Source organism: Odocoileus virginianus, chromosome 13, assembly GCF_023699985.2.
Source record: "Odocoileus virginianus isolate 20LAN1187 ecotype Illinois chromosome 13, Ovbor_1.2, whole genome shotgun sequence".
In the NCBI taxonomy this organism is placed as follows: domain Eukaryota; kingdom Metazoa; phylum Chordata; class Mammalia; order Artiodactyla; family Cervidae; genus Odocoileus; species Odocoileus virginianus.
This window is the reverse complement of record NC_069686.1, coordinates 703706-720055: the sequence shown is the minus strand read 5'-3', so window position 1 is coordinate 720055 and position 16350 is coordinate 703706. Positions and strand designations below refer to the sequence as shown.

Sequence of the window (16350 nt, the reverse complement as noted above, 5' to 3'; positions counted from 1 at the left end):
TTGGTGATAGACAGGGAAGCCCTGGCATGCTGTAGTCCATGGGGTCTCAAAGAGTCAGACATGATTGAGCTACAGAACTGATGAAGACCTATAACACCTTCTAGAACTGACACCCCCAAAATCTGTCATTTTCATCAAAGGGGACTGGAATGCAAAAGTTGAAAGTCAAGAGTTACCCAGAATAACAAGAGATGGGAATACCAGACCACCTTACATGTCTCCTGAGAAACTTGTATGTGGGTCAAGAAGTAACATTTATTAGATTGGTGCAATGTGATTGCAGTTTCAGACTGTGAACTTGAAATCATTTTAACTAGGCTTAAAACATCTTTATTAATCAAAATAATAACAACTACAGTCAACACATTTTTGCCAATGAGAAATAAATTTGTTTATTCCTGTAGCATAAAAATCCTTGCTTAGGATTCAGTGAACTCTTGGAAAGCATTTTCTGTCTCCTGCTGGTTATGGAAGGCTTTTACCTGCAAAAAGTTGTCAAGATGGCAGAAGAAATGATAGTCGGTTGACCAGAGGTCAGGTGAACATGGCTTCTGAGGTGAAACTTGAGAGCCCAATTTGTTCAACTTTTGAACCGTTGATTACACGACATGCTGTTGGGTATTGTCATGGGGAAGAACTGGGCCCTTTCTGTTGACCAGAGCTGGCTGCAGGTGTTGCAGTTTGCAGTGCATCTCATCAATTTGCTGAGCATACTTCTCAGATGTAATGGTTTCACCGGGGATTCAGAAAGCTGTAGTAGATCAGACTGGCAGCAGACCACCAAACAGTGACCATGACCTTTTTGGTGCAAGTCTGGGGCTTTGGGAGGTGCTTTGGAGCTTCTCCGTCAACCACTGAGATGGCCATCACCAGCTGTCATATAAAATCCACTTTTTGTCACAATCTGATAGAGAAATGGTTTGCTGTTTTGTAGAATATGAGAAGACACTTCAGAACGATTTTTTAAAAATTTTTGGTCAGCTCATGAGGCAGCCACTTATGGAGCTTTTTTACCTTTCCAGTTTGCTTCAATACTAAATGACCATAGGAATGGTCAACGTTGAGTTCTTTCACAACTTCGATGATGGTTCTTGGTGGTTGTCAACTGCTGATGGCGGGCCACTGCACTCATCTTCAAGGGTTTTGTCTCCTTTTAAAACTTCTGGAACCACCACTGCACCGTGTATTTGTTAGTTTCTGAGCCAAATGCATTGTTGATGTTGTGAGTGTCTCTGCTGTTTTATGACTCATTTTGAACTTGAATAAGAAAACTGATCAAATTTGCTTTTTGTCTAACATCATTTACCTAAGATAAGTAAAATAGCAAATAATGTCATTAGCAAAAAAATGAAGCGAGAAACACCCAGTAAAATGATGTATAACATAACCACATATATTTAAGAATGTATTCTGATATCAAATGATAAAGTTCTACAGTGCAAAACTGCAGTTACTTTTGCACCAACGTAATAGAACCAGACATGGAACAACTCATTGGTTCAAAATTGTGAAAGCAGTATGACAAGGCTATATATTGTCACCCTGCTTATTTAACTTATATAAATTATACAACATATGAAATTCTGGGCTGGATGAATCACAAGCTGGACTCGACTGCTGGGAGAAATATCAAAAACCTCAGATATGCAGATGATATCACTATAATGGCAGAAAGTGAAGAGGAACTAAAGAGCTTCCTGATGAAGGTGAAAGAGGAGTGAAAAACTGAACATTCAAAAAACTAAGATCCTGGTATCTGGTCCCATCACTTCATGGCAAATAGAAGGGGAAAAGTGGAAGCAGTAACAGATTTTATTTTCTTGGGCTCCGAAATCACTGCATATGGTGACTGCAGCCACGAAATTACAAGATGTTGCTCCTTGGAAGGAAAGCTATGACAAACCTTGACAGTGTATTAAAAAGCAGACATCACTTTGCCGACAAAGGTCCATAAAGTCACAGCTTTGGTTTTTCCAGTAGTCATGTACAGATGTGAGTTGGACCATAAAGAAGGCTGAGCACCAAAGAATTGATCATTTCAAATTGTGCTGGAGAAGACTCTTGAGAGTCCCTTGGACTGCAAGGAGATTAAACCAGTCAATCCTAAAGGAAATCAACCCTGAATATTCATTGGAAGGACTGATGCTGAAACAGAAACTGCAGTACTTTGGCCACTTGATGCAAAGAGCTGACTCACTGGAAAACACCCTGATGCTCTGAAAGATTGAAGGCAGAAGGAGAAGGGGGCAGCAAAGGATGAAACGGTTACACAGCATTATTGACTCAGTGGACGTGAATCTGAGCACACTCTGGGAGGCAGTGGGGGACAGAGGAACTTGATGTGCTGCAGCCCATGGGGTGTCAGAGTCCTGCACAACTTAGCAACCGAATAGCAATATATTTGATTACATTCTCAACACTGTGAATTTTACCTTAGGTGCTAGATATTTTTGCTTTCCTACAAACATTCTTGAGCTTTGTTCTGGAGCATAACTAAATTAAACTTAGAAATGGTATGATCCTCTTGAGTCTTGCTTTTAAACATTACTTAGATGGGACCAGAACGTTATTTAAACTAGGGTTAACTCTTTCATAATACGAACACAAGACCCTTTGTTTTTATCCTCAGTGTTTTTTTTTTTAAACTTACTTTGTATTGGAGTGTAGCTGATTAACAACATTGTGATGGTTTCAGGTGGACAACAAAGGTCCTCAGTCACATATACACGTGTATCCATTCTCCGCAAACTCGCCTCCCATCCCCACTGCCATGGGACAGGAAGCAGAGTTCCCTGGGTAGTACAGCAGGTCCCTGTTGGTTGTCCTAAAACAAGACCCTTCTGAATACTCTAGCAATCCCGGGAATCATGAGTTTTTCCAGTTTGGCTGGTAGAAACAGGTACTATTCCCAACCCTGGATGGGTTCCCAGGAGTGTTTGTTTGTATTGTTTTGGGGCAGTTCTTTACCTGGCTTTGGATGGTTTCTAATACATGCACTTGCTAATCAGCACTCTGCTGCATACTTGAGGGAAGAGATCCTGCGGATCTCTGGAGTTTCTGTGAAGCTGTCCCCTCTCTGGTTCTCTGACCTGGAGCTCCAGCTGCCCCAGTCTTCCCGGCCTGTCTGCTCCGACTCCTCAGTTTGCTGGTTCCCCTCTCTGCCTTGCAGCTGTCAGACTCTGACCCAGTGAGCTGGGGCCCCTCACTGTTTCCCGTCTCTCAGAGATCACTGTCCTTATTGCTGACGTCCAGTGTCTTGGGAACTATTGTTTCATATATTTTGTCCAGTTTTTGGTTGTTTCAAGGAAGTAAATCCAGTACCTGTTATTCCAGTTTGGCTAGAAGCAGGTTGTCAGATTAAATCTTAAATGAATATTAATTTTTCAGTTTAATTTTCCAAAACATGGGTTAAAACTTTCTGATATTATCTCCAAGTGCAATTATTTTCCAGGAAGCAAGTCCATAACTTAATGGAAGCAGTACCAGATGAATTTTTAATCCTTGGCAGCTATTTATAAAACCTGTTGTGACAATATCTTCCTGTTACATGTAAAGCTGTGTTCTAATAAAGATTTAAATTCATACAGTGTGTAGTTGCTGTACATTAATGATCAATTTTTTTCCAACCTGTTATCTTTATCCTCCTCTCCCTGCCAACCAATGGTGATGATATAATGAAACTGGTAATGAGGCACTGTAAATAGCCCGTGCAGTCTTTTGGAAAACAAACTGGAACTATATATTAAAAGGCAAAAAAGAAAAAAATGATTATATCCTTTGAGTCATTAACCCCACTTATAGAATTATAGCCAAGGTAAATAAGATACATAAAAGCTATCTCTCTGAAAATGTTATAGTGCTAATATAATGGAAAAGTTGGAAATAACATTTTTTAAAAATTGTACTTGATTTACAATACTGCATTATTTTCAGATGTTCAGCAAAGTGTTTTTTTAGATTATATTTCATTACAAGTTATTACAAGAAACTGAATTTCCTGTTATACTGTAAATCCTTATTGCTTATCTGCTTTTTGTGTAGTAGTTTTATCTGTTAATTCCATATTCCTAATTCATACCCCCCCCTTCCCTTCCTCTCCCCTTTGATAACTATATGTTTGTTTTCTGTGTCTGTGAGCCTGTTTCTGGTTTGTATATAGATTCATTTGTATTATTTTTTACATCCCACATATAAGTGATATCATATAGTATTTGTCTTTACCTGACTTACTTCATTATAATATTTCTAGGTCCACACCTGTTGCTGTAAATGGGAATATTCCATTTTTTTGGCTGAGTTATATTCCATTGTGTGTGTGTGTCTTTTGAGCCAGTCACGCAGCGATGGGCACCTTGGTTGCCGCTGTGTCTTGCTATTGTAAACGGCGCTGCTGTGAACATTAGGGTACACATATCTTTTAAAATTAGAATTTTTGTCTTTTTTCATTTTTGTCTTTTATTTATCTCCAGATAATTATCCAGGAGTTGGATTACAGATCATATGCTAGCTCTATTTTAGTATGTTAAGGAACCTCCAAACCTCTTTTACCATTGTGGCTGGACAAGTTTACCTTCCCACCAAAGAGTAGGAAAGCCCTCTCTTCTCCACACCCTCTCCAGCATTTTCAGACCTCTTTAATGATGACCACTTTGAATAGTGTGAGGTGATACCTTAACTGTGGTTTTGACTTGCATTTCTCCAATAAAGAGCAATGATGAGCATCTTTCCACGTGCACGTTGGCCATCTGTATGTCTTCTTTGGAAACATGTCTGTTTAGGACTTCTGCCCATTCTGTGATTGTGTTGTTTTTACAGTATTGAGTTTTATGAGCTGTTTGGAGATTTTGGATATTAACTCCTTGTTGGCCGCATCACTTGCAAGTATTTTCTTCCATTCCTTACGTTGTCTTTTTATTTTGTTGATGATTTCATTTCTGTGCAAAATCTTTTTATGTTTGATCAACTCCCATTTGTTTATTATTGCTTTTATTTCTTTATTGCTTTGGGAGACTGATCTAAGAAAATATTGCTACAATTTATGTCAGAGAATGTTTTGCCTATGTCCTCCTCTAGGAATTTTATGGTGCCATATCTTACATTTAGGTCTTCAAGCCATTTTGAGTTTATTTTGTGTACGGTATGTGGGAGTGTTCTAATTTCATTGATTTACATGTAGCTGTCCCTGTTTCCCAACATCACATGTTAAAGACACTGCCTTTTCTCCAGTGTATATTCTTACCTCCTTTGTTGTAGACTAATTGACTATATGTGCATGGGTTTATTTCTGGGGTCTGTTCTGTTCCATTGATCTATATATCTATTCTTAATGTCAAAATAGGTACCCAATAAAAGGTTTTAATATCCAAAATATATTAAAAAAACAACTAAAAAACAGCAAAGAAACCCAAACAATCCAATTTGAAAACGAGCAAAGACTTGCATAGATTTTCTCCAAAAAGATTTATAGATGGCTAATAATGAAAAACATTCAGTATCAGTAGCTATTAGGGAATGCAAATCAAAACCACAGTGAGATACCACTTCATACCCATTGTGCTGAGTCGCTTCAGTTGTGTCTGACGGTCTGCAACCATGTGGACTCCAGCTTGCTAGGCCTCTCTGTCCATGGGGCTTCCCAGGCAAGAATACTGGAGTGGGTTGCCGTGCCCTCCTCCAGGGGTTCTTCCCGACCTAGGGATCGAACCTGCATCTCTTCACATCTCCTGCATTGGTAGGCGGGTTCTTTACCACTAGTGCCACCTGGGAAGCCCTCATACCCATTAGTATTGCTATTATAAAAAGACAGAAAATAACATCTGGTAAGATATGGAAAAACTGGAATTCTTGAGCATTTCTAGTGGGAATGTAAAATGGTGTAGCTACTGTGGAAAACAGACCCTCAAAGTGTTAAATATATTATTACCATGTAACCTAGTGATTCCACTTTTAGGTTTATACCCCAAAGAACTGACACAGGGACTCAGACACTTGCATATCAGTGTTCACAGCAGCAGCATTCACAACAGCCAAAAGGTGGAGACAACCCAAATATCCATCAAGAGATGAATGGATAAACAGAGTGTTACATGGCTATATATCCATGGGCCATAAAAAGGAAGGAAATTCTAGTATATTGAACATGGACGAACTCTGAAGACTTCATGCTAAGTGACAGGAGCTAGACACCAAAGACCAAACCCTGTATGAGCCCACTTGTACGAGGTACCCAAACAGTGATACTCACAGAGATAGAAAGTAAGTGGTGGTTCTCAAGGCCTGGAGATGGTATTGTTTAACGCGTGCAGAATTTCAGTTTGGGCTGAAAATAAATTCTGGGGATGGATGGTAGTGATGGGTGCACAAAACTGGAATTGTACTTAAAGCCACCGAACCATATACTTAAAAATGGTTAAATGACAAATTTTGTTACGTGTATTTTACCACAGAAAAGTATACATCTTTATTAGATGTGTATGTAAGTATGTGTACACATATATGTACCTCGTTAGTAACTCACATTCCAAAAGAGAGTAGCATGAGGAGTGCTGATCAGCCATCACACCTGCTCCCCCTTTTTCCCCCAGGAGTGACACACGCGGCCATCTGGGCGGCCTGCATTTCTTATCTCAGTGCCGCGGTTCCCCCTGAGCTGAGGACGTCTGCTCAGGGCATCCTGCAAGGCCTTCATCTGGGTTTGGGGAGAGGCTGTGGTGCCATGATCGGAGGCGTGTTAGTCAACTTTTTTGGTAAGAGTGGCTTGCTTTCTTTCCCTTTCTTCTTTGATGAAACCTTACAATTTTTCAGCAACACCTCCATAAACACTCAGATTATTACTGAAGATTGCCAGAAGCTAGACTCTCGTTTTCACATTCTTTTTCTAGCTTTCACAGTAGTCAGAATTGCAAAGCAGTGTGCTTCAATAGTTAAGATGATTACAGCAGACAAACAGTTAACTGCAGTGCTACACAGATACCTCAGAGGAGCCAAACAAAGGAATAAGCCCACGTGCTTTTGGTTTGAAGTGCCCTAAACCTGTTGATGATAATGCTGGAGAAAAGATAATTCATCACTGTTTTTCCATCTGGCTTTGGTAATGTCCCTGCATCTGTGATAACAGTCTGTTTGCTCCATCAGTTCCTCCTTACTGGAAATACAGGGGCCGAGGTGGAGGTGGGATTATTCTGCTCCAGGATCTTGACTAGTCAGTCATCTATAGAAGGTAGGCTCAGAGATGTCTGAATTTATAGCACCTATTAAGCTTGGCTATTTTAACTACAGATTAATAGGACTGTTTAATAGGTGGATGGCCTTTATGAAGAGGAGAGCCCAGTGCATTTTAAAAAAGCATTCAGAGACAGTCCTTTATTTTATAAATGCAGTTTGAAAATCTGATCAATGACAGATATCCAATACCAGCCCTTGGGTCTCTCGACACCTCCGCAGACCTGTGTTTGTCCTTCGGTATGAAGCCAGTGGCCACTTGCGGTTCTCCACTGTGCTGCCTTTGTCAACTTTAGAACATCGACAGGTCTGGGTGAGGGCTACCCGCCTTTCCAGGAATTGCTGTCTAGAGTGTCGGCTGTTTTCACAGGGGCTGCTGCAACCTTCCGAGGAATTGGCATGGCCTGCCTGGTGATCCTCCTGCTCTTTGCCCTGATCCAGTGGCTGGCAGTACCAGATGAGGAAGAAGGTAGACATGCTCACTGGTCCTTAATGGTTCCAAAGGCTGAAGCCAAGGGGAGTTCTGCACACACCCCTGAGAAGCCCAGAGGCGGGAACAGCAGGGTACCGCCGACTCGCATGGCCCCGAGCTCCTGCGCCCATGGCCGCAGACGCCACTTGCTGTGTTGAAAAGAATACCGGTTGTTTAAATAGCTTGGGGTTTTCTTCCTTTTGTTTTGTCGGTACTGGGGAAAGTATTGGTTTTAAATTTCTCTGGTATTCTAAAGAGATTTAAATTTTAAATACATGAAGGACTATACCGTAATTTTACTATTAGGGATAGGAAGTGGTATTAATCTCTGCACCTTACCTCCATCTGGGGGAAAAAAAAAGCCTAAACGTTAATTTAAAGTTTTCCCTTAATCAGGCATGAGTGAAAGTGGTAGCTGCTCAGTTGTATCCAACTCTTTGCGACCCCATGGACTGCAGTCCACCAGGCTCCTCTGCCCATGGGATTCTCCAGGCAAGAGTACTGGAGTGGGTTGCCATTCCTTTCTCCAGGAAATCTTCCCACCCCAGGGATTGAACACAGGTCTCCTGCAGTGCAGGCAGATTAGGTATAGACCTCATTAAAATTATTATACAGCAAGAAGGTTATATCCAATATAATATGTGGATGAAAACAAGTTTTCAACTTATTTGGGCAATCAACTTTTAAGTTTTTTTTGGATGAAGAAGGCCAACCATTAAAACAAATATTCTTTCTCAGCTCTTGAGTCCTGGAACAGGCTTATCTTCTATGGTGTCTTGTCCTTTGAGGAGCATTTGCCTCAAGTACTCAAAGTGCTTCTATTAAGAGAAAAACTAACTTGTACAGAAACCCCAGAGACAGATTTTAATTCCAAGTTACTCAGAAAGAAAGACCAATACTGACTTTTCTCACTCTTGTTCTTCCATAATCCTAACCAGATCATCTCTCTTACATAGCTTGGTCCACGCCTTCAGTAAAAGTCTAATAAAAGCATCTGTCATGTGCTTTTCCTGTTTTGATGCTTATCTTTAAAATTTCAGTACTGTAAGTGGGCCGAAGCTATAACCCATGCCCCACAAATATGATATACTGATACATTAACAATTTATTTCATAAATATGTTAACATCTATTAGGCTCTGTAAGGAGACCTGGAAGGCAGACATCACATTCATTTGCTCAGTAATCTCTCCCAGGTAGAGGTCACCCTTGCTACACAGCAACTTGCTGACATTCCCAAGCACACTAGAATGGGCTTATCGAGGTTGTCTGTTTATTTTTTACTATTTATATATACATACATGCATCTGTTTAAATATGTAGAAAACTAACAAATGATTTAAACGCGATTTTCTCTGCAGACAAGACGATGTTGGCAGAAAGGATCCCTGTCCCCTCTAGCCCTGTTCCCATAGCAACCATCGACTTGGTCCAACAACAGACAGAAGATGTTATGCCACGCACTGAGCCCAGGCTTCCACCCAAGAAAACCAAGCACCAGGAAGAGCAGGAGGATGTGAACAAGCCAGCCTGGGGCGTCAGTTCGTCCCCCTGGGTGACCTTTGTCTACGCACTCTACCAGATTAAAGAGATGATGCAGCTCACGAGAGACAACCGTGCTTCTGAGACACAGCCTCTGCAGGTAAGGTCCTCCGCTGGTCCCCCGTAAGCAGGCCTGGTGGTTTCAGGACTTTGGTGACCGGTGCTATAGCGGTGTATACGAGGTCTCAGAGGGAAAAGTCTGCCTTACACAGGTCAGAAAGGCCTCACAGAGAAGACAGTACTTCTTGAAAGAAATTCATTCTGATTTTCTGTATTTCTTTAAAATGTCTCTGTTGATGGACACTAGTTACTGTGTGGATATATGGTTCTTGCCTTGGTGGATTATATATATTAATCTCTAATTTAGAAATTCTAGTGGGGCCTTTCTATATAGTAGTACCTTAGTAAACATCTGATGAATTACTCTGAGCCACTGCAGGGGTCTTATAGGAAACCCAACTGAGTGGACTGTGGATTTGCTGGTGGGCTCACCTGAAAGACAAAAAGTGTGGGTTTTCTTATCCTTAGAGCTGTGGTCTCTCCTGAGTAGAGTTGAATCACATGGATAAAACATTGTAGGTAACTGTCACTGAAGCTATATTAATACTTTTGGAAAATAATTAAGTGTGACTTCTATGAACAGTTTAGCCAAAGTAACGAGTCTAACGTCCCTGTGCTTTTTTTTAATCAAATCATTCCCTTTCACGGGATCAATCATGTCAGTTTTATATCTAGAGCAGTTTCAGAGGACACAGGAGGGGAAAAAAGGAGAAAGACTTAAAGAGTAATGTGATAATTTCTTTACTTTGAAATACATTAATTAAATTTATCACAACTTTGTAAACTAACATAATACTTCTGTAGCTTAAACCAAATCTGATTCTTTGCTGGTAATGTCTAGTCCATGTATGATCTTACTGGTCTATTAAGATAGTAAACTCATGCACATCTTCTGCTCACAAGTCAGGAGGGAGGGTAAGAGGTGGGAAGAGCGGATGGGGGGGGAAGTCAGAGGAAAGAGGGGGGCTTCTGCCCAAATGGCAGTTTTCATACTTTGGACACAGCCTCATTTTCACAGAAGCCTGTGAGGCTTAAGCATCATTAAACATTTTTTTCTGTTATGTTAAGGTTAATTAAAACTAGCTGGTATAACCTCTTCTTATAAAGAAGTCATCATATGATTTTTTCTTTCACATTTTAGAATCAATTACAAAAATAAAAGTTTTTTTTTTTTTTCTTGGTCCTCAGCTATTTGAAGTGATGGGTATTAGTTCAGAAGGCAATCCATTAAAGAAAAACAAAAACATTATTTTCTGATTTTCAGAAATCAGGAATGTGGTATTTTACAGACATGGTGTAGATGATGTTCTGGAGTGATAGGTACTTCCTCAAACCAATTGGTTACATAGGTGCTTGTTTACCTTTTTTTACATGGATATTCTGTCTTATTTGTTTAGTTAAATATAGATCAGGATTCTTCATTTTAGGACCTTTCTTTTCCTGGTCCCATCTCCAAGGCTGAGAATGCCTGCCTCACTCCGTTAGACAAGGTGCCCTCCAGCCTTGAATGCTCTGGCCTCAGCAAATGGCATGAGTTTCCATTCCATGCTGCTCTCCCAGTGACCTGCCACAGTGGCCAGCGGGGGCCCAGTAAACATTTGCTGATGTAGACTGTTTTCCTAGGAGTAACAGGCATTGTGGTAGTAATGTATCCTTTATCCACAAGATACATCTGCTTATAGTGTTTATGTTTTTCATGCGGCTTTGGCAGTTGCACATAGGAAAGGAGATGAAAGGTAAGCCGTTCCACCCTTATTCCTCCATTACTTGTTTCCTGAAGCAGTCGCTTCGGGATGATCTCCCCATGTTTCCTCTATCTCACCTGAAAGCATATAAAAAGTTTGCTAGCACTAACTGTGGGGCACATCCTATCTTTACCTTCCAGGGGACCAGTGAGAATCAGAAAAATTCTCCAGCTGGTGGAGCCCAGCCTGGACCATGTGAGGCTCCCCCTGACCCGCCCAGAAGCCAGCCATCCCCTCCAGCAGCCGCATCTCAGACGCAGAGCAGCCCTGCTCACCCCAGCGTGGACCCGCGCACAGAGGAGAGTGGGGACCGCCAGGCTCCGCCTGCCGCCGGGGGACACTGAAGCGTCCCGCTCACCTCACGCCCTGCATGGAACCGGGCTCCTCTGCCAGGACGCGGGGAGAGGCACCCCGAACCTAGGACACGCCTCACTTGAGGAGCATAGCACCACATACGCTTCTAAACATCTGAACTCATCAACATGGAGACACTCACACGCACACGAGCGACAGTACATATTGGCAGAAACAGGTCACCTCCCACAGCCCCACGGGAGTCAGAGGAGGAGGACGGAGCTCAGTGAGGCCTTTGTAGGTTAAGGACCACAGGCCTTCTCTGCCAGGGCAGTGAGAGCTGGAACCAGCAGTTACACTAAATGGGTGGAGGGAAAAAAGTGTTTCAAGGTGAATGCTGATGTAAGTTCCCTCTTCTGATTATTTATTCTAATTATTTGGTTCTTAATGCAAACTGGGAAGAAACAGAATACATCTATAATTTTGTTTCTTTTAAAAAGAATCATTTAAAAGTTATAAGACTTATTTTTAAAATAACCAGATAAAAGTTGGTAGCATCTATGCTTTTGTTTAATAAGAAAAAAAAGGAAAAAGTTTCATGAGAAACTCGGGATATCTCTAGGAAATATATTTTTATATGTGTATGGTATATAATGAAAATAGTCAATTCTTGGAGCAGCAAAAGCTGTTACTGACCACTGCAAGCTAAGCTGAGCTTTAAAATGCCTTCTGTTTTAAATGGGCTTTAAGACCAGAGGAAGGAATATTTGAAATAAACCAACCAACTCAGTATGCTGTGGCTTGATAGACAAAGGTTTACTAAATATATTGAAACTGTAAATAGCCTCTATCACTATTTACAGCTTTCTAGTGATTTGGGCTCTAATTAGCTGATGGAATAAAACAAACACAAAATCAGTGAATTCCTAAGGGTTTCTTTTAATTAAGCAGTACTACTTACAAATAAGTGCCTGGGGGAGGGATAAAATTTTTTTAAATTACATAATGGCTCAGTTTTTGTTTTGTTTTTGGTGAGGGGAAAAGGTGGTGAACAGGAAGCCAGGAACGGAAAAGACAGAAATAAGAAGTTAAGTACACTTTCCAATGACTTACGACACAAATATCAGTATATTCTCTCCCATGAAGACACAGTCAGACACTGGACAATTCAGGTATGAGCACACTACTGTAAATACTACAGCTACAGTCAGGACAGTGGCCAGGTTACTCATGCATGAAGCTTGCTGCTAAAAATGAAAGTCGAGATTCCAGGAAGCCTTGGGGGAGGGCTGTGGACCAGGGAACACTGCTTCAGCTGAAGAAAGGGCAGTTATGCAGTGTGTACGATACTGTGGATGAGCAGAGGAGAGGAAAGAAAAGAACAGAGTTAAAAATGAAAAACTCACCTTACTCTCTGACCCTAATTAGGCAGGACCAACTGTAAAGTAAGGGCTTCTCCACGACACCATACTTCTGCCCACAACAGCGTCTGGGAGAAGAAACTCTACACTTGGATATCTAGCTTCACCACAGAACACAGCTTAAAAATAAAATAATGGGAAGGAATAGAATTAAGCAAATAGTTATTTTTGCACTTGACTGAAATGTACTGTACTGTAAATTATCATGACTCATTTTAAGTGACCTTTAAAAATCAGATGTATTTATTATGCTTATGTAATTATAGAAATAGAGAGATGGGTGACAGGCTGAACCTCACCTATGAATATTCAGTATGTGGATTTGTGAAACTGACTGTAGGAAGTCAAAAAACTTCTACTGTATCTTGTGTTTACAGTTCTGATTTATTCTTCTGAAAAGCCTGCTGTTTTGGAAATGCACAGTTGACATGTTCAAATAAAAATAAATACCATTTTTAAATATTTCCTAAATGATAATGATGTGACCAAACAAATAAAAGTCCCTCGCTCTGTAATGAATGAAATCAAATTCTACAGGCCTTTATTATGAGACATTTACTGTGAGAGCTGATTCAACAATGCAGTAATTTCCATCCTTTCAGAACAGACACCTTCATGGGTTTATAGACTTTGTGACTTCTTCCTGTCCTTAAAGTGCCATTAAAAAATATATTAGAGTGCAAATTAAATTTTGATTTGAGAATTTTATAATGCCTTTTGAGATCCCCTGGAAATATCTAGGGAAGTCACAAAGCCCAGGCTGGCAATCACTGCCTTAATGACCTGTTTCACAGTTTTCCCTTAATTGTAGAAAAAGTAAATTACACAAGGCGCTGAGCTCATGTGGGATCTGAAGAGGTTAGTTACGAATTAGTAAACTATTACTCAAAGCCTTCAGTAGAGTAAGAGATGACACTCACACATATACCTCCAACCTCCCAAAACAACCTCATGAAAAGTCTAAGGAATTCACAGGAAGAACATCACAGCCTTACTGGCTTATTCATCTTGTCATGGGCCACAGGAAGCAGAATGCTGGCCAAGTGCTTCCCTCTGATGTGCAGTTCCTCCAAAACTGCCAGGGTGGAGGCTGCCAATGGCGCTGGGACCATTATTTAAGCAGTATTCCTTGCAGTCTATCTGGAGTTAGGCAGCGATTCTGGGAGGTTAGTTACTCACAGGAAGCCACACCCATTGTTACGAGGTGCTTGTTGTGTGCTGGTGACCTTGTCATTTTGTCCTTACAACCACCCGAGGTGATAGGTATCACTGTCCCCACTTTAAGTATGAGGATTCGGCAGGTAACTCAGCTTATGTTATGGGGCCCAGGTCACAAAGCCAGGATTCAAAACTCAAACCCAGCTAATGTCCACCCAGGACTTTCCCTGACCCCAGGAGGCAGGGAGGCCTTCCCTGCTTCTGTTGTGGTCAAACGAGCCTGAAAAAAAGCCCTGGTCATTCTGAATGCCCCTTCATGTGCCTGGTACTCACATGCATGGTTGTAGCTCCATTTAGGATCCCTAGATATTCCGGATACGTGGAAGTCCAGCACCTTCAAACTCCGGCTGTTAGTCTCACCTGTTAGTGCCACCCTGGAGATAACTTGGAAGGTTTGGCAACCTGCAGAGAAAACTTGGAGGTCAGCAGGGATCCTGAAGACCGATGCCATGGAGTTGGGAAGGGCCAGCAGACACGGCCACTGCTCAATGTCCTGAGGCCTTGTCGAACAGCGCCCTCTAGTGTGGCAGCTGTTAGCCACAGGTGGTCCTCAAGTGGTTTCCATGTGGCTAGTGCATCCGAGGAATTCAATTTCTCCTGCTACTTAAACAGCCACATGTGGCTCCTGGCTATTATGCAGAAACAGAGCGAGAAACCACCTTTGGGAGGTCTCTGGGTCTTAGTTTTCTCATCTTCACTGTGAAAGGCTGGACCCTAAAATTAACATTATCTTGTGAAGAGGGATTACGTTACACCACCTCGGGTGGTTGTAAGGACAGAAGGACAAGGTCATCAGCACACAACAAGCACCCCGTAACAATGGGTGTGGCTTCCTATGAGTAACTAACCTCCTAGAATCACCGCCTAACTCCAGATCGACTCTCATGCTGTGACAGAGCTGAATGAAGGAAAGCAAAAGACGATTTTCTCTTCAGAAATTCTTCTGTTCCCAGGTGCAAGAAACAGAGAAAGCTACTTCTGAAGCCCCAGAGCACTCCTGTGAACACCTGGCTCAAGAATCCCAAATCCCCAGGCAGACGGGAGAGAGAGAGAATAAAGGGGGGAGGGGAAGGGGAAGTGGGTTCTCAAATCACAAAGTGACTTACCTTATGCAAGGACAAACTGTGGTTTAGAATAGGACAGTAGTCAGAAACTTGGTGATGTCCAGAGGGGGAAGATATGGGCCAGTGCAGGTGAGTAACTTGCTCTCACTCAGCTCCCATCTCCATCAGGTGGCGAATGCAGGCCACTTACCCCACTGTGGCTCCAGGGAGGTCCCCACTTTCTGACGGCAACCCAAGGACCTTAGCATGCTGGCTGTGGAGCCCCACGGTCTGGATGTGCATCTCACTGCTGCCAGGGAGAACTTACACCTCTAAGTGACCGCCTGTGGCATCAGGGACCTCCTCTGTAAATTTAAGGTGATCACAGCATCTGCCTTACTTTTGATGTTTAATGACATACCTTACACACAGTACACACTCCATAAAAATTGCCATCATTTTTGTGTGGCAAATAGACAAGTGCTGCCTCATTTCTCCAATCAAGTCCCAGCTCTCTGAGTATTTTGTGACATTTAAATCCATTGTATGCTCCCAAACTATAGTACTATGTTACATGCTTACATATACCCAGTAAGCTGTCTAATAAGGCATTCAGTTCCAATATGCATTGTAAACATTAAGTGGTTAGAGATATTAGTTAAGGGATAAAATTAATCAAAACATAAGTTGAAGAGGATGGGGGGATAAATGACAAGTAATGTTATATGCCAACAAACTGGACAACCTAGAAAAAACAAATTTCTAGAAACATACAGCCTGCCAAGACTGAGTCAAGAAGAAACAAGCAATTTGAACAGATCGATCACTAGAAAAGATAGAATCTGAAATAATAAAAACTCCCTGCAAACATAAGTCCAGGACCAGATGGCTTCATTGGGGAATTAAGAGGAATTTATATAAAGAGGAATTTATACCAAACATATAAAGAGGAATTTATACCTACCCTTCTCAAGAAAAATTCCAAAAAATGAAAGACAAAGGAACGCTCCCAAATTCATTCTGTAAGGCCACATTACCCTGAAACCAAAACCAGACAAAGATATTCCAAAAAAAGAAAACCAGAAGATAATCTTTGATGAATACAGATGCAAAAATCCTCAACACAATATTATAACAGCAAACAGAATCCAATAATACATAAAAAGGGTCAAATACCATGATAAAAATGGATTTATTCCTGAGTCAGAAAGATGGTTCAACATACACAAATCAACGTGATATGACACATTAACAAAAGGAAAGGCAAAAACCACATGATCACCTCAATAGCAGAAAAAAGCATTTGACAGAATTCAATATTCATGATAAAAACTC

At 41.3% G+C, this 16350-nt stretch overlaps 2 protein-coding genes and 1 long non-coding RNA gene across 7 annotated transcripts in view; 1 reads left to right on the top strand and 2 right to left on the bottom strand.

Moving 5' to 3' along the window:
- MFSD6 (major facilitator superfamily domain containing 6) overlaps positions 1-13214 on the top strand; it is an 83222-nt gene extending 70008 nt beyond the window's left edge. The window contains exons 4-8 of one of the 3 annotated variants that reach the window (XM_070475854.1): positions 6585-6746; positions 7592-7690; positions 9054-9334; positions 11006-11030; positions 11180-11274. In XM_070475854.1, coding sequence (XP_070331955.1) covers positions 6585-6746; positions 7592-7690; positions 9054-9334; positions 11006-11030; positions 11180-11190 — 578 coding nt within the window. In that variant the 3' untranslated portion in view covers positions 11191-11274. Of the gene's footprint in view, positions 1-6584; positions 6747-7591; positions 7691-9053; positions 9335-10976; positions 11031-11179 lie in introns of all 3 variants that reach the window. The other 2 variants (XM_070475853.1, XM_020904285.2) reach the window with 2 other exon arrangements.
- On the bottom strand, positions 308-6589 carry LOC139038019 (uncharacterized). Its single transcript, XR_011490917.1, has 2 exons — positions 3628-6589; positions 308-1306 (listed from the first exon to the last, which is right to left on the bottom strand). It is a non-coding gene; the product is annotated as an uncharacterized lncRNA (long non-coding RNA).
- The window catches only part of NEMP2 (nuclear envelope integral membrane protein 2), a 34633-nt gene continuing 30656 nt past the window's right edge, over positions 12374-16350 (bottom strand). For all 3 annotated transcript variants that reach the window (XR_011490910.1, XR_011490911.1, XR_011490912.1), the window contains one exon: positions 12374-15380. The gene's annotated coding sequence lies outside the window, so the exon portion shown is untranslated. The remainder of the gene's footprint in view (positions 15381-16350) is intronic.